The sequence below is a fragment of the Drosophila ananassae genome, chromosome 2R, assembly GCF_017639315.1.
Source record: "Drosophila ananassae strain 14024-0371.13 chromosome 2R, ASM1763931v2, whole genome shotgun sequence".
NCBI lineage: Eukaryota > Metazoa > Arthropoda > Insecta > Diptera > Drosophilidae > Drosophila > Drosophila ananassae.
The window spans coordinates 14,937,194-14,962,447 of NC_057928.1; the positions used below are offsets into that span (position 1 = coordinate 14,937,194).

General features: G+C 37.1%; 4 protein-coding genes across 20 annotated transcripts in view; 1 reads left to right on the top strand and 3 right to left on the bottom strand.

The window, feature by feature from the left end:
- Window positions 1-4,681: 4,681 nt before the first annotated feature.
- LOC6493280 (tetratricopeptide repeat protein 36 homolog) lies at window positions 4,682-6,265 on the bottom strand. 3 transcript variants are annotated; one of them, XM_014908819.3, is made up of 4 exons: window positions 6,166-6,265; window positions 5,746-6,103; window positions 5,176-5,351; window positions 4,682-5,110 (listed from the first exon to the last, which is right to left on the bottom strand). In XM_014908819.3, the coding sequence occupies exons 2-4, from the start codon at window positions 6,062-6,064 to the stop codon at window positions 5,039-5,041; spliced, it is 567 nt and encodes a 188-aa protein (XP_014764305.1). In that variant the 5' UTR covers window positions 6,065-6,103; window positions 6,166-6,265; the 3' UTR covers window positions 4,682-5,038. The 3 variants fall into 3 exon arrangements, with proteins under 3 accessions (XP_014764305.1, XP_014764303.1, XP_001957430.1); XM_014908817.3 differs by having other exon boundaries at window positions 5,746-6,098; window positions 6,166-6,262; XM_001957394.4 differs by having other exon boundaries at window positions 5,746-6,260.
- A 1,920-nt stretch (window positions 6,266-8,185) lies between these two features.
- LOC123257105 (putative cyclin-dependent serine/threonine-protein kinase DDB_G0272797/DDB_G0274007) lies at window positions 8,186-12,588 on the bottom strand. Its single transcript, XM_044714681.1, has one exon. The coding sequence runs from the start codon at window positions 12,586-12,588 to the stop codon at window positions 11,878-11,880; it is 711 nt and encodes a 236-aa protein (XP_044570616.1). The 3' UTR covers window positions 8,186-11,877.
- An 82-nt stretch (window positions 12,589-12,670) lies between these two features.
- Window positions 12,671-25,254, bottom strand: part of LOC6493277 (whirlin) — a 28,968-nt gene continuing 16,384 nt past the window's right edge. For 2 of the 15 annotated variants that reach the window (XM_044714675.1, XM_032453781.2), the window contains exons 9-18: window positions 25,201-25,230; window positions 23,923-24,017; window positions 23,467-23,782; window positions 22,734-22,805; window positions 17,285-17,290; window positions 15,994-16,074; window positions 13,906-13,992; window positions 13,054-13,248; window positions 12,897-12,989; window positions 12,671-12,813 (exon numbers count right to left, since the gene is read on the bottom strand). In XM_044714675.1, coding sequence (XP_044570610.1) covers window positions 12,685-12,813; window positions 12,897-12,989; window positions 13,054-13,248; window positions 13,906-13,992; window positions 15,994-16,074; window positions 17,285-17,290; window positions 22,734-22,805; window positions 23,467-23,782; window positions 23,923-24,017; window positions 25,201-25,230 — 1,104 coding nt within the window. In that variant the 3' untranslated portion in view covers window positions 12,671-12,684. The remainder of the gene's footprint in view (window positions 12,814-12,896; window positions 12,990-13,053; window positions 13,249-13,905; window positions 13,993-15,993; window positions 16,075-17,284; window positions 17,291-22,733; window positions 22,806-23,466; window positions 23,783-23,922; window positions 24,018-25,200; window positions 25,231-25,254) is intronic. The other 13 variants (XM_044714680.1, XM_044714676.1, XM_014908816.3 and 10 more) reach the window with 12 other exon arrangements.
- On the top strand, window positions 18,592-22,624 carry LOC6506680. Its single transcript, XM_001957391.4, has 2 exons — window positions 18,592-18,758; window positions 22,205-22,624. Exon 2 carries the CDS (start codon window positions 22,217-22,219, stop codon window positions 22,457-22,459), a length of 243 nt encoding a protein of 80 aa, XP_001957427.1. The 5' UTR covers window positions 18,592-18,758; window positions 22,205-22,216; the 3' UTR covers window positions 22,460-22,624.

The following is a 25,254-nucleotide window of genomic DNA, read 5'->3' on the forward strand; positions in this document are numbered from 1 at the left end:
AAGTTGGAGGAAACGGGTCAAGATGCTTAGTCAGGCTTAAAAGTGTGACCAGGACTGTTAGTTTCTTAATTTTTATAATATTTTTAAAGTTTAGACTTAACTCAAAACTCAAGTTTGTAAATCAATTAGTTTGGAAACGACTAATAACTTCAAGAAGGGTGTTTGTAGCAAAAAATTCTTCCAAAAAATAAAGTAAAATTAAAATTTTACCTTATATTCTTAGTATAGGTTAAATTAATTTTAAATATTTTTAAAAATTTATTTTCAAATCTCTGGCCACTCTGCTTAGTTTTGGTTAGTTTTCTTTTGTTTTAGGCCAAGTTGTGTCCCTCCACTGCGTCTGGGCACAATTATAAAACAAAATTGATAAAATTATTGTTGGTGGCTACTGCTGCTGCTGGTACTGCTACTGGAACTCTTTGTGGTCCTCTTGTAGAAGCCACGATGGGCGATTAGGCCCAAAGCCAAAAGGTTGCAGTTTCCCCCAACTGACCAACAAAGATTCCGTGGCTGCCAGGAAGGAAGGCTCTGCTCTTCCGACCTCGTTCGCATGATGAAAATCAGCAAACAGCAGTCTATGGTAATAGGGATAGTATTCTTGTTCTGTCTGCTAGGTGGCCGACGAAAATTTATTTCAATTTCATTTGATATTAATTGCAAATGGCCTTAAGATTGAATTCCAGTTGCTTGCCTTATTTGGTGATCGAGTTGTGGAGGCTCAACAAATCGGGCTAGCAGCTTCTCACTGGGGTCTATAGAGGGCTTGTTAAGATTGTGTTTGTTTCCTTTTTTATTTTTTTTTATTGGGGTTCCAAGGCACACCGGCCTCCTCCTGGCCCAGAAAGGCTACTGGCGCCACTACAACCATTCCTGGGCTACAAATAAGGCAGCGACCCGAGGTCTCGCCCGCACAAATCTCTGACAGTTGAGCGCTGTTTGTCCATTGTCGTTTGTCCGTTGTCGGTTGTCGTTTGTCGTAATTAGCAGCCAAATAGTTGCCCAACCCCTGCCACCCAACCCCCAAAAGTACCAGAGACCAAGACCCAACTACCAATTGCCCCCACCTAGGGCTGTTTTGACCATTTCTGGTCGGGCTGTGCGAAAGTTCGGAAATCGGCTAGGTTAGGGAATCGGCTGACTTTCCAAACGGCAACCCACACGCTGACACAATTAAGCCAAACACATGTCGGCTTTGGCGGAGATAAGCCATTTATTAACTTTTCACAAGAACCTCCAAATGATGCCATAATCTCCGCTTACGGTTAGACATATGGAAGAGAAGAGACGGCTATCTGCATTGGCCCAAGATCCAAACGGATAGAATGGAACGGAAGAGTAATCACTGGAGAGGATACTTACAGGATATGGAATACTCTATGGTGATAGGGTTCTCAACTTTTAGTCAATGGTATTAGTTAATCAAAGTCTAAAGTTGAATAAAAAAAAACCATACCCTTCCCTTGAAATAATATTATATTTAAATCATAGCACTCGAAAAAGTTGTAATGCCCTAAGGGAGAACTATAACTTAGTGCTGGATGGGACACTGCGGCTACTGTTTGGTTTCGGGGACCTCCAACGAGCGCCGCTTGACAAGATCCCAGGCAGCAAACAAGCCCAAAGAAGTGGAACCTGAAGCTCGAGTAACAATTGAACTGCAATAAAACAATTTACCCAAAATAGCGTTTGGCCCAAGAGCAATCTGCTGGTTAACCCAGCATCAGCACTGATGCCGATGCACTGAAAGAATCCAATCATAATAAGCCTATAACAACAAATTCTATAAAGTTTTGAAGATATAGGAAGTGGAAGTATAGTATATAATTTATTCATTATGATTGAAAGTCCCTTAAAAACATTAATGTTTAAAACCTTTAATGGCTATTTCCTACTGTTTCCTACCCTAATTAAAAAATCCTGGAAAATAAGACCATTTTTTCTCAGTGCTCAACTACCACTGGGTCTGGACTCTGGGCAACATTTATCATTGAAATGTGGCGTGCGGTTCCTACGCAGCCGAGGAGGCTTTGCGGCACCAAAACGAGCTCCCAAAACTCTCTTTTGACTTTGGCGGTTGCTTTGCATATAAGCCCGGCTCGCAGAGGGACTACCAGAGGTGGCGGAGGGCGGCGTGGTAGTTGGCCGATAAACTAGCCTGACTGGCAAGTCATCGCGTAAGTCAGAGGCGGCAGTCGAATGGGCCCGCAGGAAAATCAATTCATTGGCCTGAACAGATTTCCCTTTATCTGTGCCTCCAGCCTGTCTGTCTTTCTGTCGGTCGGTGTGGCTGCCTGTTTTCCTTTGGACTACTGATTTGCATATGTTTGGCTTCGGTTTTGCGGGGAACTTGCGACAAAGGCTCTCATAATTGCTTGATTTAGAGTTCCATTCAAAAGGCAGAGTCGGCGCCAGTCGCCGCATCCCGGTGTCTTTGGGCCATCTTCGGCTCTGGCCCCGCTGGTGTAAATTGTCGCCCGAGAATGCTACGTGTGGAGCTGCGTCCTAGCTGTCCGCAAGTTGCACCAATGCGATTTCTTATTGTGGGTGTCTTGGCAGTGTGTGTCGCGTAAATTGCCAAGTAATTCATAAATGTCAGCTACCCAGGCGATGGGGGGAGATTTATGAGTTTACTTGGCCAGCCTGGAGGACGGAGTACAATTAGAAGTCTTTAACAAAGGTTATCTCAGGATTATCTCAGAGGAATATCTACCTTTGTAGTTATTATAGTTTAAGGCTAATAACTCCTTAAAAAACCTTTCCCAATCTTGTTGATTTTCACGTTTCAGCTTTCGATCAAAATATTTGCATATGCAGAAGCCTGAATTACGGTTTGGGCCAGAAACCTCAACGGCAGTGCGAAAGGTGAAGCAAAAAAATAAAAACAAAAAAAATACACAAAAACGGAAAGGTGAGCAGGAACGTCATGTGTTGGCCAAGGAGCTCAGCTCCCTTCAGATACAGATACAGATACAAAGACAAGCTACAGATACAAATGCATTACTGAAGCCCAAGCAAGACGACGACAACAGCAGGCACGCGCCCCGATCCCGAAACTCAAGGGCTCAGGTACGAGAACATAAGACTCTGGCCAACAGGGAAAAGGGCGCAAAAAAGCAAAAAGCCAAGAGAGTTCAACACAAAAAAAGGACTAAAATGCACAACTGCTGGGCATTCGCACACGGGTGAATAACCCGGAGAGACGATCCTCGACCAAAGAATCTCGATCTAGCCGGTGAAGCTATATGAGCTTATAGCACATATAGTTTATAATTTGTGGCAGGAAAAAGTCGAGATGGAAGATTTTATCGTATCTAATATCTGTGCCCGGTCCTCGATCAAATTACAGTTCCGGTCAAGATTGAGCATTTGGTTCCGCTTTTGTTTCGGGGATGATGTGGGCCCCCGATCACCGATCCCCGATTCCTCAGATGGAGATCCAACCGTTAACCTTAACTTAATGATTTGCCGGCAGCCTGCGCTTCAAGTGCAACATATGGCATGTTGCCCCTCCACTCACTCTCTGTTTGCTGTGGCTTCAGCACAACTGACGCAGGATACGCAGGATTGCAGGAGTGCAGCGGCCTACCTAAGATCGAAATCCATAGTCCATAGTCCTTAGTTTTTGGGTTTTGGGCTCACTTCCTATCATCCTTTCATCATCTTCTGTTGTATCCTGCGGAATATTTTTGTAAAAAGATCAATCAAAAATATTGAATCGCCCTCCTATCCAATCATCAGCTTCCTTAGAAGAATTTCCTAATTCCACTTGACTTGGCTTGTAGTTTTTTTCTGCCGTTTATACCATGTAATCATAGAAATTGGATGAAATCAGGCAGCAGGTGTCTTGAGGGAGAGAAAAAGGTTATGATTTTATTTTGAAATTTAAAAAAAAAAGTAAGTCGCTCTACTTTCATATTCATCTAAATATTTAAGAAATTTAAACAACTACTATTTATTTAGATAATTTTCCGTACCATTTTGGGTCACATAGGGTCCTCCGTTACCAAAATCCATTGTATTTTCTTTGTTTAAGCCTGTAGTTTTTTTTTAGGACTACTGCTGCTGATGGTCCTGTTGCCTGGCACCTGCACCTGCTCCTTGGGCGCAGGACGCGCTTCTTTTGACCGCAATCGTTGCCAGATCCCTGTTCGAAAATGTAAGACATGAAAAAAGCAAACACCGCTCTTACAAGCTAACAGAAGGAAGGCTGAAAATCGTGGCTCAGGAGGTCGCTTAACTGTTAAACTTGGCGCGCTTACAACGCAGGGGGACTTGGCTTGATAAATGGGGTTTCAGGGGCTGGGGGGACAGGGGCAGCAAGCAAGGATCCTGCAAAGCGTGTGCCAAAAACCACAATCAAAAAAAAAAAATCCGAAAAGCCCAACAACCAATCCGAGCCAGAAGTGCGGATTCCGGGTTCGGCTGCGACTTCGTCCTGGCCGAAACCACTTTCGTTTATTTTAATTTGCCTTGCGGTCAAGGGGAATTCGCAGCCAGCCTGCTGCAATCTGACAAGAGCCTGCTGCATTTAATAACTGTTTTCGTTTTTGCCGCTGCTCCTTTCAATACACTTTCAGAGGGTATTTCAGATTTATGAAGTATTTTGCCAAATGAGACATGAAGATCAATTACTAAAGGCTTGTGGGAATAGAAGGATAATAGTATTAAATTTTTATAATAATTAAAATTATGATTCTACTTTATTCTATTAGTGAAATATTTTTATATCCAATATTATGTGTATTAACATCTTCGGTTTAATAAATCGATTGGGAGCTCATCTGCTCCTTGTGTGTAAAACTGCCCCCCCGAGTGCTCACGACCTGGGGCCTAAAGCCCAGTTAAAACGGGGACCACTTGCGCTGCACGTGCCACTTTTTGCAGCTTGCCACATGATGCTCCCCACCGCAACCAGCAGACGATCCACCTCACTCGCCTTATCGCAGACAACAACGCGTCTCGGACTTAATTAATTTTTATTTATGTTAACGAGCCCTTTGGCTTTTATCCAAATCAGAGCATAGGTCCTCGAACTGGACTACTTTAGTTGATCGAAGGCTTGACGAAGCATTTGATTGCACAGAGCAGCGTAAGGATTTATCTCCACCAACTGGATAATATAAACAAATATTAACAAAATATTAACAATATTAAAGTAATATTTAGGAGACTTACCTGTTCTCTGGCAAATTTGCTGCCCAACTTAGCAGCTGCCTCAAAGTCGGACCGTGCAGCATCCAAATTGTCCAGCTTGCGATATAGAATCCCTCGCTGGCAATGGGCGTGGCACTTGGTGCGAGCCTCTACCTCCTTGGCCAGGCTTAAAGCGCGGTTCAAGTCATTCATGGCTTCTACAAAATTATATTTTTATGAAGAATTTTGAAAATGTAGAAAGAACGTATTTCGTAAAATGGTGGCGCCATCTATAGGAGAGAGGTTGTGAAATTGGCTAACGGGACTTGTAGAAAATTTTTGGAGCGGGCTTGTGGAGCCCGCCAATTTGAAATTTATATGAAAATTTGTTTTAATATGGTCATAAACTTTTTTGAACAGCACTGGTTGATTTTAAAGCGGAAAACATTTAATCGAATCGGCCTTTTTGCCGAAGAAAAAAACTGGCACCTGAACCCAGTTTCAAAACTATTCAACTTTTTAATTCTTTTAACAGGTTGATACAGAACAGAATCTTACCCAAAACAATTATAATTTTTATGATTCAAATAAATTATTTAAAATGCAACTTACCCTGATCCCTTTTCGCCAGCCGAAAAGTTTGGGCTCTGTTATTCAATACTGAAGCCCTTTCGGAAAGACTCAGAGCTTTTTGGAACAGATCCAGCGCTTCTTGTACATCTCCTTTTTCAGACGAGCAAATAGCCCGGTGCTCAAGGTCCTTGGAAGCTTTGACGGCATTGGTTTCAGGCTCTACACATCCATCCTTCAGATCTGATTCACATGGCACGAAGCTATTCGCCCCTTGAAAACCGCTCAGCTCAAGGGGATTGAAAATGGACTCCAGCACCTGCTGATCGTGTTTACTTAGTTTGAGATTTGATTGCGGCATTATACGATGTGGTCTGATGGCAGATTCGAGCAAACTAATCTTGAAAGCAACGTTGTTAAAAACAAAACACGGGGAACTTCATGCAAATCAAGCCAACTAACCAGTTCACATTGCTAGTCGCGTGCTTTAGACATCAGATCAGAATTATTTGATTAAATATGCAAGGCATGCTCGATCTTAAATTTAAATTTACAGTGTTGCTTGACAAGTTTATATGAACTGACCAGAGTCTGGAGAAAGATATACACTCCATCAGTATGACCACAAAAATAAAGAATTATGAAACAATTAGCACATTTCCTCCAAAGTTTTATATATAAAAGGCAGTCCCGACTCAACATATAATCATTTCTACTTCGAACGAAGTTAAGAAATCATTTTTGTGTTCTGATTTTCTTTTATTTATTTTTAAATTTGATTTTCCATAAATCAAATTTTTATATTTATTATTATTTATATTTATATATATTATATTTATTTATATTTATATTATATTTTATATTTATATTATTTATATATATTTAAATGTATGTCAAAAAAGAAAAAGGAATCAAGCCAATCTAAAAGCACGCCCTGATGATTTCCATTTAAAATTAATATAATAATTATTTATGAATAATTATTTAAGAATAATTATATGATATGCCAAATACCCATATATTGCGATTTTCTTCTTTTTTTTTTTGACTATATATTTTACCCTGGATTCTGCAATTTCATAAGTCCCTCAGCCCTATTGGCTATAATTCTGATTTCCATCTTTTTTCTTATTGATTTATTAATTTGATATTCCACAAGCCACATATTTATTTATATTTAAATACATGGTGCTTATTGATTGAATTAAATCTATGTATTCTGATTTCCTTATATTTTATTTATTTTTCAATTTGATTTTTCATTTGCCAAACATTTATATTTATTTATATAGATACTCTTTATACGAATAACTTCTTAAATGGGCTGTTGTTTGACGGGCTTTATCGTACTGTCCTGCTTTCTCCTGCTATTTTTTCATATTTTTCATTTCATTTTTTTTTTATTTTTATTTATTCTTTTTTTTTAATTAAAAAATTAACCATGAACCTAACGATTACATATAAAGAAACCCCCATAATGGATATTTGCATCGAAATAGTCCTAAAAGTGCTCTCGAACTCTTCTTATAAAAAATGTATGGTCTTTAAAATAAAATTCATACTTACTGCTGGTCCAAAATTGTACTGTTTAATAAAAACTAAGCCATATGTATATAAAAAAACGTTTTGTTTTTATTTTTCATATTTTTTTTTTGCTGTTTTCTTTATGTATACGTAAATACCAAGGACAATATCATTTTTTTTCACTTTTTTTTTGCAATAATATAATTAATAATTAATAAATCAGCGCTTTTGTGTTCATTTCCATTTTAATTTATATATATCATTATCATTGCTATGCTAATGCGTTAGATTTCTTCTTTTTAATTCCGATAAATACAATTATTTTGTAATGGTTTAATAAATTTTTGGTTTTTGCTTTAAATGTTTAACTTTATGTTTGTTCTTTTATAATTGTTCTTTACAATATACACAACTGAAAAGCCTTTTATTCGAATGTTTTATATTTAAATATTATGCACTAGTTTAGCTCGATCTTTTGCGTTAATGCCTGGTGTTATCTTTCCTAATTCTCACTTTGAATTTAAAGACTGGGATCAGGGGATCTGAAAAAGAAATTAATAATATGAGGTCTGGTCTTTGGGGAATTTCGTCTCGCAAGCAAAGCAAATTGGCCCTAAAAAGCGATTGAACCCAAAGCTAGAATAAAGAACTTGTATACTATATATAAATATATGTTCTTTGGGTATATGAGGACTTTTCTATGTTTCTTCAGTTGTTTATTTTTTTCAGTGGTGCTTCGTGTTTGTGTTCTAGTTTTCTTTCCTTCTTGATTTTTGGATATATGTATGTATGATAAAAAATATAAAAGTGAGCATTGAATGTTTTCCTTTTTCTATATAATATGTATATATAGGTATATATATATATATATTTTACAAGTTCGTGTCAAGATTTATGTGTTAATTTTTCTTTCTATAGCAGATATATAACCTTTCTTGTTATGTACTAGGTGGCACAGTTTGTTTTTTGTTTTTGTAGTTGGTTGCTTTTGTGGTCTGGTCTGAATGCATAAAATATACTTGATATATATCAGTTGGGGTTTTCGAAAGATAAACTCAAAAGCGAGACCTAGAAATTAGTATAGTTCTTGTCTATCCGGTAATATACACAATCATATATTTTTATATGTGATATATTGAAATATCTACAAGTTGGATTATCTCTGGTTAAAAGTCTAACTCGATCTTAACCATACAACAAGTTTGCTTCTGCTGAGGCTTAGCTATCATTATAAACTATATCTAGGTATATTCTATTGCTATTTACGATACGATATTTACGTGGTATATGGGCTTTGAGTTTCTGTAGTATGGTACATAATCAGATTTATATGATATTTATAAGCTTTAATTTTAATTGCGTTTGATGTGGTTTTTTCTTGTATTTTGTTATTTTTTTTTTTTTTGGTTGGTTGAATGAATTTAAATGCCGTTTACCCTTTTATTAGCATAACATATAGATAGCCTTTTTCGCTCTGGTATTCATTAGATATATATAGTTCTATACATTTTCTTTCACATTTATGGTTTAACTCTTTTGTGTAGGTATGTGTGTGGGGTTATTGAAGTGGAAATTGAAGTTGTTTCCTTGATTTTGCTTAAAATTGCTTTTCATTGTCGTTTACAATTTAGATATAGTTTAGTATACGATCTATATGCGGTATTTGTTTACGTTTTATTTGTATATTATATTAAATAGATATTCGTCTCGTAGATATCAAAGTTTGAGTTTTAAGCATTCTCAATAAAATCTATAGCAATATACAAAGGCGTAAGTGCGTTCACAAGGCGATCCTATTCAGGATGCCCCTTCCACGCATAAACATTGCAAAATGATTTTTATTTTCATAATTTTGAAAAATTTAACTTGAGTTTAATTTTCTTAGAGTTTCATTTTCTTGTATGTTTTGGTTTAATTTTTTTTTTTCTTTTTGGTAAATTCACTAACAATAAGTAACAGCATAAGCTTTTTGCTTGATTTTGGTTTACAATTTCCATTTTTAGCTAAATAATGTACATAACTGATATTCAGTAAAGCGTTTAATTACATAATAGTCAACAAAAGTACAAGTGAAATATCTCATATAACGATTCAATTTCAATATCAATTTCACAATTTTTTAATTAATTTTGTTTAATTACTTTTCACAGAGACATATATGTATGTACGTAAAAGGATTTATTAATAGAGAGAGAGAGAGATCTAAGCAGAGAATTATCCTTGTAGTTAAGAAAACAAGCCCGGCATGGGGTTCGAACTTCGAACCCGATATGCCACTATAGATATCATTAGACACAAAGTTAACTTCTCGTGGACTTATGGTGAACAAATTGCTCATATGACATGCGAAAATTTCATTTTATTCCAAACACTATCACACACAACAAACGAAATCAACAAATTCGCCGAACGATTGATTAAACATTGACCGATTGAGTGAAAGAGATATATATTTGTGATAGAGAGAGATAGATCGAGAGATTTGGAAAGAGAGCGAAAAATATGTTGGATTTTTTGTTTTTTGTTTGATCTATAAAAAGGATATTCTTTTTTACACAATACATATGAAGAGTTGCACTTGTTGTTGTTTGCCGTGCTCTTGTTAAAGTTGTTTCATTTTTTTATTTTTATTTAATATTTGCTCGTGATCGCGCCCTGTCGGCCTGGCTCTTCCTGCTTCAACATCGTTTAACTTTTTACTTAATGCCAATCAACCTCAAATTTTAAGCGTTCCATTTTTCTGGATTTTCTCTACAGCGTTTAATGTTATTTTTTGCATTTTACAATGGTAGAGTTAGCATAGATGCTTCCTTTCCTTTAGCAGATTCATAATTCGTTTACCGTTTTTGTTTTCGGGATAATATTGTAGTGGAATATTTGGCTGGGGATTTAGGCTTTAATTTTTCAGAGGATATCGTTGGTGTTGGTTTTGCTCTTAAAAACATTTAACAAACATTCAAAAATTGTGCAGCGTGCAGTTTAAGTTGTACTAATAACAAGGACATGCCTAGAGTGTTGCCAGATTGATCAAGGATATTTGAAATATAATTTTGAAAAAACAGTTTTCTAAAATACTGGAACTTGAATTGGAGCTTAAACTTTTGATTAATCTCACAACACTCCAAGAATTAAATTTAATATTTTGGCTAGAATTTTGAATAATGCGCTTTTCGGGCTAGATATTTTTTTTCGAGTGACTGCTGATGTGAGTGTGTGTTTGTGTGGGTGTGTGTATCTATGTGGCCGTAGCTACTGCATTTATTTATAATTTTTACATGGCTTGTGATTTAATTTTACGATTATTTTTTAATTTATACAAATTATCATTTGCTTAGGTGGGCTTCATATTTGTTTGTTGTTGATTTCATTTATCAATTTATCAATTAGCTGCTGTAAATACAATCAATTTGGCAATGCGCATGTGTGTGTGTGTGAATATGCCGTGCGTATGTGTTAGTGCCTGTGTGTGTTAGTGTGTTTTTGTTCTTGTTTTTGTATCTAACAAAAGCAACAATTCAATTGCTAATTCGCTGATTATTTTGCATTGTACAGTGTCTGTGCCGGTTTTTTTTGTTTTATTAACTTTTTTTGTGTTTTTAACTTTTCTTAATTTTTTTTTTTTCATCTCTGCATCATCTCCGTCTTGCTTACTGTATATAGGGGACTTTTAGATATTTTACTTGATAATTTTAAACATTTTTAAGCTCTTGTTTTTCTTAATGTATGCCTTATTCGGTTGTGGTTGCATTCTTCTCATGGGGATTTCGTGGGTTTATCATCATCAAATATAACATTGCTCTTACAGTAATCTCGTGAAACTAAACACTTTGTCTCGCCATTATTTTAAACAAGTAATGACTAACTGTCTAAACTACATTGTTCGATTTATAATCAATAGTATAATCATAATCATACAATAATATTTTATAGAGTTTTACACAGATTTACACATTTTGACTAGCATGTGTGGTTCGTGGTTCGATAGAGGATAAAGGATCTTAGGACTCCTAAGGTCTGATTAGGTCTTGGCTTTGGTTTTGTTTCTAGTTGAGGACTTCAGTATTTTAATTTTTGGTTTCTGGTTTGGTTCTACGTGTTGCCAAGCTGGAGAGATGCTCTTTTTTCTGAATGGTTTCTTCTGGTTGGCAGTGTTTTAATTTTGCATTTGATATTTCTGGAAAACCAAACAAATAATATAAGAATCTCCGGTAAAATATTGTCTTTACATTAGACATCGCTTTAGTTTCTTGTTTTTGAGCATCTCGTTGACATTTTTTTTGTTATTTTTATTTTTTGAAAACACAACACAATTCTACGGGTTCTAGTTAAGCTGGGGTGGCTCCTTCAAAATACATTTATCATTTTATTTATTTTTTGTTCTAAAATAAAATTTTACTATAATTTTCTGTCAAGCGCGTTTTTTTTGTTCAGTGTGAAAATAGGCGTGCATGTTGGAAAGGACTTTACTTCATAGGCTTCTTTTCTGTTTTATATTTGATTTGATTTTTATATATATTTTTCTGATTTTTTTTTTGGTTTTTGGAAAAGTTAGCACAATTAAACTGTTTACTGATTGAATTGCTGTTGCAGTTTGAAAGAATTTTTCCCAAATATAGCGACTCCAATAGTTAAAATTTGGTTTAAGTTTGTTTACTGGTAAACGGAATTATTATGAGATTTGTAGCTGCTGCTGCTGTAGCGTTGGTGTTGCTGCTGTGATGCCGATGAATGATGATGGTGGTGGTGATCGTGTTGGTGTCCGTGTTGGTGTCCTTGGTGGTGTCCTTGGTGGTGATCGTGGTGGTGGTGGTGTTCGTGTCCGTGTCCTTGGTGTTCCCGTTCGCGTTGTTCTCGTTGCTCACGCAAATTTTGCTGTCGATCGCGATGATATTCGCGTTGATCGCGTTGTTCACGCTGATCGCGATGTTCACTTTGATCGCGTTGTTCACGTTGATCACGTTGTTCACGTTGATCGCGTTGTTCACGTTGCTCGCGTTGCTGTTGAATGAGTTGCTGGCGGGTCGGTGTTTGTTGCTGCTGTTGCTCCCTCGTTGGCGTGGCGTGCTGCTGCTCCCTTGTGGGAGTTGCCTCACGAGATGCTTTTGTTGGAGTATTAGTGTTTAGAGTTTGTTGTTTATTTGCACCCGATGTTGCTGTTGTTGGTGCTTCTTGTGTGTTGGTGTTGTTTGTTGGTGTATTTGGATGATACTGCTGTTGTTGTTGGTGGTGGTGTTGCTGATGATGTGGATGATGGTTGCTGAGCGCGGCACTGCTGCCATAATGGCTGTTGATGTTGTTATGCAGCTCATGGGGCAGTGGCGGTGGATTCTTGGCTTTTGTTAGCGGTATTGGTGTTGGCATTGGTTTTGGCGTCTCCGTTAAATCGATGCCCCATTCGTAAAGGAACTCGAGTTTTTGTCGTTCCAATGGGTCACTGGCCGGCAGGGCAAGCAAATGTTAGGCTTCTAAAAATATCAAAGCTGTTGGCTTCGGTTCCAAATTTGATTTTTTTGCTTCGACAACTAAGAATGTTATTTCAGCCTTTTCACGATTAGCAAAGCATTCGGCTATCAGTCGAGCAACCTCCTACAAAAGAAAGTATTAGTTTAATTGCAAAGGATTCTGTCATGGAAGGCCCTAAAAAGTAGGCAACACTTTTTTTGTCATACCTGATGATGTAGGCCTTCCACTTTGGTTCCATCCACCTCCAGTATCAGTTGTCCGACTTCTAAGCCGCCCGCTTCAAATGCTGCACCATTTTCCTATTCGAAAATTATCAAAATTTTAAATGAAATTTTAAAAATAAATATCAGACAAGAAACTTACATGGATATTGATTATCCTAGGGAGCGGGTGTTTTGTGTTAGCACCACCTTCGATAGCAATACCTAAAATTGGTTTGGTTTTCTTAACTGTAATGTGTAAGTTGCCTCTATGATCAGGTACGACGTTTGGATTGTGTTCATGTGTTTGTTCAGTCGTTGAACCACCATTCTGCTCCGCTGACAGACGCTGCATGGACTGGAAATAGAAAATTCGTAATTATTAAACTGTGAATTAGCATATTGCAGGACACATAACTCCATGGGTAATCCTTTTTATCTGTCAATCGAAACCAAGTCAAGAACTACTGTTTCAAATCTAAGATTAGCTTACAATTCAAATTCAAGTTGTGTTTTGGTTTGATCAAAGCTGATAAAATAGATTTAGTGATTTGGTAAAGGCAAGCAATTTAACGTTTTGTTGAATCTGAGGATTTGGTTAAATATCTGGTATTCTGGTATTACGTGTGGGGCAAACAATACGAAAAGGTTCAAGCTATTAAAAGGTAGACCAATTTTAATTTACATATAGTATATAGGTTTGCTATTTTCAAATATTTGTCATAATTGTTGTTTATTTTTGAATTGAGGTTGAAATAGATAGAGAAAAAGAAGGGAGTATTTGTGTGATTTGTTGGGAATGAATCATGAAATGTTCTTGGAGTGACCAATAATTGTAATAATTTCAAATAGAATCCGATGGGTATTGTTTTAGTTTTTATAATTAATTAAATCTCATAGATATATTCTTAGTTTTAGTTGAAGTTGTTGTCGGCATTCAAGTGCTGTATTCTGCTATTAGTTGTAGATATCGAATATTGTTGTGTGCTTGCACTGGATTTCGAGTAGCACTCACCTGATGCCTTCGTACACCTTTATCGCCCAGCAATGTGCCGCCTTCTTCCTTCATATCGAAACTTCGTGAGAGTTTTGTGGCCAACTCCTATTTTTTGTGTGTTTTTTTTCAGATTTGGCCACATTTGATTTTGGCAATGTATTGGTTTTTTTTTTTTTTTTTGTATTTTGCACAGTGAGCAACATTTTTTGATTGATTTTTGAATGTAAAATGAAAATAGTAGAAATATTTGCATAAGAATTCGTTGTAGTTGCTTGTAGTAGAGATAAAAACGTTACAGGTTTCTTTTGTAGTTTGTTGTATTAGTTTAGTGAACTATGATAATAAGAGTTATTTGATTTTTTGAACGTGTTTGCTGTTGGTTTGAGTTTCGCTTTCACTTGCAAACATACATATAGAAATTTAATTGAATAAAGTATGACAAGAAGTCTATACGGTAGTAGGGTAGTGGGTGGTTGGTAAGTCTGTGGGTCTTGGATGGATTCTTGTGGGGACAGCAAAGTGCCAAAGCGTGCTTCAGAAAGAGATTTTCAATAGAATAGCTTAGTCTTTAATCACATTTATTTTTCTCACTTTAGAGTTTAGAGACTCTGACTTAAATCGTCAAAGTACTCAAGCACACTGTTTAAATAATTTCTCGTCATATTTTCTAATTCGTATTAAATATTTATGGTTTTATTCTGGAGCTAAGCTGAATGTCAAAAGTGCAAGGATATGAATATGCGAGTGCTTGTGTATCTGTAAGATACTTATGGTCAGTATCCGTGTATCTGTCGGTGTATACTAGTATCTGGTATCTGGATGTGTGTTTGTGCATTTTAAGGCTTTGCAACTATACAATATTTATACGTTCTATTTATAAAAGCTAATTGCAAGAGTTTGGCAGCTAAGACACTCAGATTTGATTCGCTAGACTAATTCGGACTAAGTAGGTTTTGAAATGTAGCGCTAACTAAAACTTCAGTAACTCCAACTTATTTTACAGGGCTAAGAGCTGCTAACTACGACTAACAAAGGATAGGAGTGCGTGTGTGGATGTATTCATTTTTTTCTTTTTATTATTATTTGATTGTGTGGAGGGCAGCAGCAGCTAAAATGCCAAATAAAAATCGGGAGTTTACACTAATTACAGGGCAAAGTATAAAGTAAATGGAAACGTACTACAAATCGATATATGAATGTAAGTGATTGGGTGACTTATGACTGGCTGGCGGTGAACCGAGACCAATTCATTTGAATATTGATACAGATATATTGATATTTTGCGTGTGTTTTTTTGAGAAATCGGGGTGACTCATGCGTAAATGTGCAAATGTATTTTTCAAGCTTTTTTTCTTTGTTGGCTTTTATTCGGTTGGCTCGTCTTTTTGACCTTTCGCTTTTAAATGAATTGCTGACTTTTAGTCTTGTGTCTTGTTTAACTTTTAGTTTAAATACTTACATTGACAATTACTTTACAAAGATACTAAAGAATCTATATGAAAAGTTTCAAGTGCGCCACATAAAATCATAAAAACAGAACTCCAATAAAGAAACAATCATTTTGGTTTAAGTTGGTGGGGCAAGCAAAATTTTATTTTTAATGAGAGCACAAAAACTAAAACACAATTCCTACAAATACAACATAAAACGCTGGAAATGCAATTTTTAATTTTTTATTTTTGGTTTTGAAAATTTATTTTTTGAGTTTAGTTTTTAGTTAGTTGTTTAAAAAATATTTAAAATATTGCACTTGCAGTGGCTGCGTGGCAATGCACATTCAAAACAATTAAATTGTTATTTGAGTTAATAGAAAGAGACAGAGTTACAGAGAGATAGAGATAGAGAGAGAGCGAGTGAGAGAGTGATAGCAATAATACTAAGTAGTTCAGGCTAAATCGAATGCAACGAGATGCAAATTGAAAGGTCTTCTCCAAAAGAAAACAAAATGCAGACTGTGAAAACACACTTCGCAGACAAAAATTTATTCCACTCAAGTTGCGAACACAATTTCTAATATTTTTTTTGTGGTTGCTGGTGTCATTGCTTTATTATTAGGTATTTGTTTGTTTTCGTTTAACGATTAACGAAAAATACATTGGCACTTACTAGAGGTCGTCCCCAATACCATGATTTGACACGTTGTGTTAAACCACCCAAATGTGAACGCAGTCCATCTAAGTAGCCGCCCTGAAATGCACACAAATGAACAAACAAGAACAATTTTGGGGGGAGTACGGGATCACAATATCCTGGGATCACGGCCATCATCCAACTCAATGGAGTCCGTGGATCGCATGGATCAACAACAGAAATGGTTGAAAAGTGAACGTGAAAGTGCCAAAAGTGAAATGAGAGATTCGATTCAAACTAAATGGGAGAGATCTGGTGTTCTAGGGATAACTGAAAAAATAGTTTTTAAAAAAATAGGAATTTGTAGGGAATATTTGTAGTTGGGTTCCTAAGATGTTTGTTAAAACTATTCAATCTACAATTTAGTTTATTACTGGTTATATATAATTGAAGATTCAATTTAATCTACAGGTTTTTACTTTTCTATATGAGCTATAATTGTTTTTAATACATTTTTCTTAAAGATTTTTACCTAAAACTAAGTTCTTAATCATTTTGGAGATGGGCTTTTACCTTTTCTAAGGCTACAAAACTAAAAACTAAAATATATTTGTATTTATTTTAAAAAATTTAAGAACTTTTACTTATTATTTACTATATTTTATAATATGAGAATCAGATTTGATATTTTTTTAGGATTTGTGTTGTTGACCATATTTGTTGCTAAAGTATATGATGTTGCCAGCCAGAGCAACAATGTTGCTGGCATCTTTTGCTGCCTACTTTCGGGCATCGCCTCTAATTAAACCGAATATCTGACTAATCTTCAATTTCTAAGCCTCTTCTACCGCGAAACCAAACGCGTTCATTGGCTAATTAGCTCTGGTTATGTCAAAACTTTTGTGTTTGGTAATCTTCCCCCAAAAGCTTTGTTGCATGAACGTGTAATCCGCCTCGGCCGGCGCCTTCTACTCCGCCCCCGCCATGTTGCATTCGAAAATTATGCACACGAATCCCCGCCAGCGGGGAAAATGAGTTTTAAAAAAACCAACACGAGTAGCTCTAGCTAAATATTTACAACAACGAGGCGTAAAAGATTTATTTTCCTTTTCGGTTTTGGGGTGTTTTCTTTTGTTACGATTACGATTGCTTCCTTATTGGACTTTTCTTTAATTTTTTTTTGTTTGTTATGTATGCACGTATATGTTTTTGTATTTAAATGTGTATGTGTAGTGTTGTTGTGTGTTGGTATGCTTTGAAAATATATAGTTTCGAAAACGGTGCTTAAAGTGTATCAAACGGCAAATGCAGCAAACTTAAACCTTACCTGTTCCTGTTTCCAGTTAATGCGATTCCATCAGATTGCGTATACGCAGCGTGAAACGAAAGGGAGATAGGGAGAAAGAGATGGAGATCCAAAAATCATATATTAATTATCACGGCGCAACTGCTAATGAGATATTATCTAAATTCAATGCCAAATGCCAACCGCCTTCTGGCCAGGCCATCGAACATCAACTCCCGCCTCCCAAATCCGTCAGAGTAGTCTCTAAAGGTTTCTGTTTACGTCATTCCCAAGCAAAACAAACTAAACTCAATGGAGACCATAAATATAAAAAAAAGAAAAGAAAAATGTAGAGCCAGAAGGAAACAAAAAACCCCGCACAGCTGCAGAAACTGTCAGCTGCATTTTCCAGCGCAGTCCCACGAATACATTTTATTTATTTGTCACTCCAGTTCGAGCATTGCGTAAATCGGACACTTACTATATGGTTATAGGTTGCCATATACTCACAGCAGTGGCCAGTAAATCTTTCCGATATAATTGCAGTATAATTTTTAGTCATAAATATTGACAATCTTTGTTTATCAAATTGTTTGCCATTGTCGTCGCTCTGGGTAATTTTTTACATTACTAGGCCATAAAAAGTAGCTTGGAAAAACGTTCGGTGGCAAAACGTCAAAGAAAGCAAAACTCAACGCCACAACAAGAGTCCCATGATGTATTTAGTTTATTGTTTTATGTAAACTATAAAATGCTCTAACTTTAGGGGATTATTTTTGGAAAAGTATGCATTTTTGGAGAGTGTTTTAGCAAAGATTTTAATGTATTTCGGGTTTTTTTTCCGTTGACGTGCTTTCTTGTTCAGTTTTGTATTTCACTTACAAGTATTAGTTTTAAAATAAATATTATTTCTAAATTATGTACTTATAAGCTACTTATGGTATTTATAAATAAATTATATTTATTTGTCAGTAATATTAGTTATTACGGGGTCAGTGTATCTTAAGTATTTATTTTAAAGCTTGAAGAGACTAAGGACTTTTAAAATCTAATAATAAATAAATAACCAGCTTCTTTATAGAATCTGCTTATAGCTTTTATTGTTTTTAAAAATAAATTTAAATTTAAGCATTCTCAACACATATTCTTTTTTTGGCCAAGGTCTCTGGCTTTTGACCAAATCCAATACCATCTGCCCACGACCCGGCGGAACAAAGAGTACTCCATGGTAGACTGCTGCGGCTGGCTGGGCATCGTCAACTTGGTCGGTGGCTTTTGGCAGCAGCCCCACATACAACAACAACAAAAGCAATAAAACGCTAAAAAACAAGATACAACAACAAGAGGCAAGAGGCAACAAGAGCAGCAACATGAGCAGCTCCGGCTTTGGATCTACTACTACCTTCAGCAAAGTCTGCAGTTTCAGTCGCGCGTCGTCGCTTCGAGCGTGAGGTTGTAAGCCAGATTTGAAAGACGGAATAACAGGGCTTTGTGCCGCCAAAAGCATCAGCTAAAAGTGCGTATACAAGGCTTAAATTGAACGAAAACAAGTTGCCAGTGGAGTTGACAAGTCTCGCGTTTCGTTACATTTCGCGCTCTGTTTGCCAGCAAATTGTTGCATCAAAAAATAATAATAATAATCGTGCCAGCAGAAGTTTTGTCTGATTCAGATGCTTTTGCTTTTCTGCACTTGATGGTTATATCATCGAAGTAGTAGTTGTTTTTCGTTGCTTTGGGATTTTGCCACAGATTTGTCGGAAATGTGTCGGCAACTTTATTGCTTTGCATTTTGCATTCAATTAACTTCTACTTCTCGACTTTTTCGGAGTTAATTTTCTTTGTTTTGATTTTTTTAATTGCCCAAGAGATGTTAAAACACGAGACAGGGAAGAGTTTCTTTTCTCCAATTAACTTGCTGACGGAAACGGGAGATTCTAAGTGTTAGGACTGCGAAATAGTTGCTAAACATTTCGACCCATAAAAAAGCCATTGGCTGTCAGTTCCTCAGTTTTTTGGTTGTTGGGAAAAGACAAAAAGTATCAGAGAGAAAAGAAATGCGCAGAAAACCAATGAAAGAACAAAGTATTTTTAATGGATTTTGGACAGACTTTCAGTCGTTCAGCCTTTCAGCCGCTCAGCCTTTCAGAAAGGGCCTACGGAGCTTGACAGCCTGGAAAGTCATAGCAATTGGAAGAGAAACTTAATAAAGTTTTTCCGCTGACTGATTTCATTGTCTCAAATTGAGAGTCTCAATCATCCAATCCAGGCCCTACTGTGACCCACTTCTTGTCACTTCTGATCGAGAAAATCCGATCCCAAAATATGATAAATGATTTAAAAGTGGAGAATGAGTTTGTAGGTCAATGAGCTGGGCCGGCCTGGCCGGCCAAATGTGAATCAGAATTATTCATAGTCAGTGTCACAATAGAACACAAAGCCAAGTTGCGATCGCAGGCGACTGCCTTCTCAACAATAGTGTGAATTAGAGAACAAATTAAATGCTCACCTTTTGTTTAACTTTAGAATAATTATAAAAAAAGACTCTGGCTGGCAGAACCTGAAAAAAATTTCACCACAACGAAAGGAACAGCAACCAGAAACTTGGACAAAAAAAAGTCACAACTTAGAAAAACGGGAAGCACAACTTTCACAAACTCACAAAAAAAAAAACTAAAAAGTGGAAAAACTGACAGAGTGCGGCTGAGGAAAAAAGAATTTTCCAAACAATAATGAATTTTTCCAGTCAATTGTCTGCTGACAGCCCATTTAACTGTGTTTTCCCTACGCACATCATTTTCAAACAATTTTTCTCACAAATTATTGAACAATTTTTTTCGCTTCCTTCTCAGTTAAGCTGCTCAGGGCAACCATTTCAAAATCAATCAAATTTATGACTTTGCAAACTTTTGCAGTCAACTCTTGGTGATTTTTTTTTATAATATTTTTCATTTTTTTTTTTGCTTTTAGCCGCAGCTCTAGTCGTAGCTGAAAATTTGTAACTCGAATCGAAAAGCTGGCAATCATCATTCAAAGCACATGCCATTGACCTCGTTGCGTATTCGGAGGCTGGGGAGCAGAAATGGGGGAATCGGGGGCAGCTTTTTGTCATTAGATGCGAAGGGAGACAGTGAGGGGAATGTGACAGAGTTCACGATTGCCCCACCAATTCGATATTCGAGTTGACAAATGGCTTAAGTCCCAAAAGTGGTATTTCATTAATCGCCTTTCAAGGCCAAGCTGGATTATGCACTCATAGTTGTGTAATTAAATAATGTTTTTAAAGGTTAAATTAAATTACAGAATATAATACCATCTACTCTATAATAATAATTATTATTATAATAGAAAATCTGTGAAAAGCAATCTTCTCCCCTTTGGAATCAAGTCGAGTATAATTAATGATGTCAAAAGATGACAAGCTGTCCAAATTGCTAACACAGAGCCTCGTGATAGACGAGAAAGAGTTTGGTATAACGGTTAATCAACTGCCAAGAATTCACACCTCTTGGACAAGACCTCTCGGCCCTCTGGCCCCCCTTGCCTCAATTAAGGTTCTCATTATGAGTGTTTTCTTCACACAGAAAAAAAAAGAATTAGCTAACAAGACAAGCAAATAAATCATAAAAATGAAGTATTTCTTATAGAATATACATATATATTTTTTTTTTGATGGGGCTTTCAGCTCAATCTCATAATTTCATTTTACACTCATTGACTTTTTAGACCGGATTTGGGGTTCGAAACTCCAAGTTATTTTTTTCCATTTTTTTTTTTTTGCTACGCATCCAAATGGTTTATTTACATTATAAACAACTTTTCTCCGTCTCTGTTGCTCTGAAATGCTAGTTTTTGTTTCTTTCACGCTGTCAGAGCCTGCTCGGAGCTACAACAATTTACTTTCCATTTATGTTTGCTCTTGACAAAGTTTTGTACCTTATTTAGTACATTTCTCTAATGACCCACTTTAAGTTTTTGGTCTTGGCCGGCTCCGTTCGCCTCTCGCTCTGTTGCTGCCACAATCTCTGCCCCTCCGGTATCTGCATCTCTGTCTGCGTAATTTCAGAAAAGTGAGTGTCCCATAAGCCAGACAAGCGACATCCCAAGTAACAGCAACACAACAGCCAACGGCAGAGGCAACGGCAACGGCAACAAAAAGTTGTTTGTCAGTTTTAGTTGAAATCAAACTGGTTACTCAGGCTGGCCGGGCAGTCTGGCTCCGTTCATCGACCATCCGACGACCATCGAGTGCATCTGTACATCGGTCAAGTCGGCCCAAATGGTGTCAGCTGTGTAAACAGGGCTAAGCAAGCGGATCGCAAGCCGTTTAGCTCCTCATTTACCCTGCCCCCCCCCCCCCACTATATAGCCACCACATAGCCTCCTCTACTGCCATTACCTCTCCCATGTCCAAATCAATTTCGTGCGAGCCGAATGAAAATCCTGCCCTGAACTTGACTGAATGCATGTGATATGGTTGAACGCCTTTTGCGGAAATTATTGCAATTTTCTTGTCTTCTAGCCAGGCACACATACACGCCAGTAGTCTGTGGCGGCGGGGGACTGGCGAATGGGGACCGAAGTTTTGTCGGTGAATTTACTTTCACTTTTGCGGCACTCACTCCTTGGCTCAACAAGTTGCAAGGGGGAGGTGTTGTGGGGGAGGGACTCCTCCAGGAAGTTTTGGATCAGAAAGGAAACATTCATCACCAAATGAAGTGCCCGAGTTCGAGTAGAGTTTTCCCTCCAAATCAAACAAAAACTCCAAAAGTGAATTAAAAAAGTTTAAGCCGTTTAGGAAAACCATTCTAAGTCAATAAGAATTAGTCTTTAAACCATTTAAAATTGCTTAGACTCATTAGTCATTCCTTTTCCAATTGATTGCAATGGCAAGCTCCGAAACTGATTGCAACTTGGCCAAAGAAAAACAAATCAAATCATTTAAACAAATCAAACATCCAACAGGCAGCCGACAAAATGGAAACCTATCTGACGGAGATCAAACAATTGCGCATACCACGCCCGAAATTCGAGCCCAACAGTTGCCATCAGCAGCACCAACATGCGGTGGTTAGCTCATCCTCTTCCTCGACCACGCCCACCCAGCCACCACCGCCCCTGCACCACCGGCAGTGGCGGCACTTTGTGCGACCCTTTACGCCGCCCCGCGATTACCATTTGCCGATGGTGGCCGAGGGTTCCATTCACGACAAGATGTGAGGCGAACTGGAAGACTTCTAAACCATACATAACCCTATATACGATACTTACATAAAATCTCTCTATAACATAAGATAGTGCTTAAGATTAAGTTTAGCTAACTCTAGATACAAATACAGATACAAATACAGTTTACAGATGCAAAGAATAAAGTATTGAATTGAGTTTGCTGTGAGAGTTATGTGGTATTTACGATGTGCTGATCATGAAATGGCTTTCGAGATGGTAAGTTTATGACCTATTTTAGGAGCACCCCGGAATAAATCCTACTCACCGTGTCTTGTTCGTATTCCGGTAAAAGGGTTTCGCTGCCCCGGCGAGTTCTGTGCTCATCACAGCCGTATTCCTACGAATTTTTGCAATAAACAAAAGCATATATATGGTATTCAGTTTCTTGAAGGCATTTTGGCTTGGCTCGCGACTTAATTCGACTTAAATGTATTACAACACCCAATAGCCAATTGGACAACATTTATAAAAGGAAGTAACAACATAACCGGAAACAGAGAGTCAGAGACGATAAGGCAAACAAAAACCACATGGAGCAGTTGGACAAACATGGGAATAAAAACGCAAACATATCAACACGACACAAAATACGACACTTACACAAAAAAAAAAAAAAACAAAACAAACAAAACGAAAGACAAAGTTACAAAAAGAGATAGATAAAGATAGAGAGTTACAGACACTAAAGACAATTAAAAAATATTCGATTTTAAACGAGTTTGAGTTTAAAATGACAGACCGAAATGTTCCATTTTTTGAGCCGAATGTCAATTTTTTCGTTTTCCAAGACAAGAAGAGAAAGGTCTGAGAAATCAAAATCTTAGAGCTTTATGTACAAGGAGAAGATTTATGAAGAAGAGGTAGACTTTATAGAGTCTGCGAGATATCCAAGACAGTCAGAAGACAGAAAAGAAATTCAGAAAGATTTTGGGCTTGCTAGTACACTTTTTGGAACTTTTTTTGTTTTTTTCTTTTTAGCGATTCGCGACAATCCTGACCTGTTGCTGATTGTCTTTGGCCTGCTTGAATTTCAATTGAGCTGGTCCCAACTGATGGTGGAGGTGATGATGACGACCGGATCCCACGTTGCCGCCTCCACCGCCCAGATGACGCAATGAGGCATGATGGGGTGGATAATGTTGCTGCTGTTGATGTTGCTTCTGTTGTTGTGGCAGTGGCTGTTGCTGTTGCTGTTGTGGTGGCGATAATGATGATGAGGACTGGTTGCTGGCTGTCTGATAATGGGATGCTGGCTGTGAGCGATGCAGTATGGGTCCCGCCGACATGGGCCTATGTGGCAATTGTAGAGCGGGTCTACGATTCCACCCACACATAATCAGAGATTTAAAGTAATACATATGAAACAAGGACAAATGATAGGGAAGAAGGATAAAGGATATCAGGATACAGGGGAAGGGTATATGAGGTTTTCAGGAAACTATTTCTCTTAGTACCGTTTGTGTATATCCGTTACGGTCATGCCCAGGCCCGAGTCCGATGAAGGACTCCGTCCGGTGGCGGCTATAATTTCCAAATCGTCGGCAGTTACCTGTTGAACGGAACGGAATGGATCGAAGTGGAACGAAACGAAACGAACGATTTGGTTTTTGCTTGAGACTGTGAGTGCTCCTGTGAGGAGCAGTGAGTGAGCTGGTGAATAGGATTCTAAGGATCTAAGCTTTCGCAGACAGAGACAGATAGGCGAGAGCGAAAAAGAGGTAGTGACTAATAGACAGAGTCAGATATAGAGAGAAAGAGCGACAGAGTGAAGTGCATTCCTACTACTTCGATATTGAATGATATATAATGTTATATAGTGCTGATTCTGGGTGACTGTTTTGGTTTCTTGGAGTATCCTTTTTGGTGCACTATCGGTGTCGATTACATAGGCTTTACAAAAACTCTTTTGATACTTAAAACTAAATCTAAACTAAATATTTTACAAGTACAGTTGGCACTCTTTTTAATGCAACTGTGGATTGTAAGCTTCTTAGATCGATTGTATTCCCCATTTGCCTTATAAATATGATTCGAAAATCCCCCTTTTTAAAAATATATATTTGTTTTTATGTACAAAGGTTTGGGCACTACAATTAAATAAAACTGTAATTGTTTTGTGTAATTTTTGTTTTGGAAAAATTGACATTCGATCGGATTGTTTTCTGTTTTTCGGAAAACAATTGTCTGTAATTTGCAAAAGGGCCGAATCGGAAGGTAAGATAATTTCGGATAGCAGTTTATGAAAATAAACAAAAATGACATGCAACTGTTTAGAAGTAAAAGAAAAAAGCAATAACTTGGTTTATACTTGGGTGGCTAAAAGAAAGTATCAAGTGTGTCTCGTTCAACAATTAAACTACAAGTTTTGTTTAGATTTCTTTTCATATTTCGAGTGTTATTTGTATTTGTTACTACAAGTTGAAAACAGATAATTTAAAGTAAAAGTTACAAACATATATAAGTGTGACAACAATCATCAACGACAACAACAGCAAGAGAGGAAATAAACACTTTGTAGAATAGATAAATAAATATGTATAAGTAGTATTTTAGACGAATAGTAGACAGTAGACAGTAGACTGTATTAGGTTGAACAGTATTCATGGTTTAGTTAGAGTTTACTTGGCTTAACATGCTCAGTTAGTTTCTTATTTCTTGCGGCAGAGAAGTATCTCTCCGAACTAAGTATATATTGTGTCTGTGTCGTAGAATAAATCTTCTAAAAAGCTTACCGGCAAATCACGAGTGGGGTCTCCCTTACGCTGCAAGGAAATCAATTTTAAGTT

Coding starts and splice junctions, on each gene's coding strand:
- LOC6493280 (XM_014908819.3), bottom strand. CDS start 6,064: ATGCCGCAATCAAATCTCAAACTAAGTAAACACGATCAGCAGGTGCTG. Junction 5,352..5,745: donor GCTGGCGAAAAGGGATCAGG/GTAAGTTGCATT, acceptor ATAATTTTGTAG/AAGCCATGAATGACTTGAAC. Junction 5,111..5,175: donor GCAAATTTGCCAGAGAACAG/GTAAGTCTCCTA, acceptor TATATTATCCAG/TTGGTGGAGATAAATCCTTA.
- LOC123257105 (XM_044714681.1), bottom strand. CDS start 12,588: ATGCCAACACCAATACCGCTAACAAAAGCCAAGAATCCACCGCCACTG.
- LOC6506680 (XM_001957391.4), top strand. CDS start 22,217: ATGGAAACCTATCTGACGGAGATCAAACAATTGCGCATACCACGCCCG.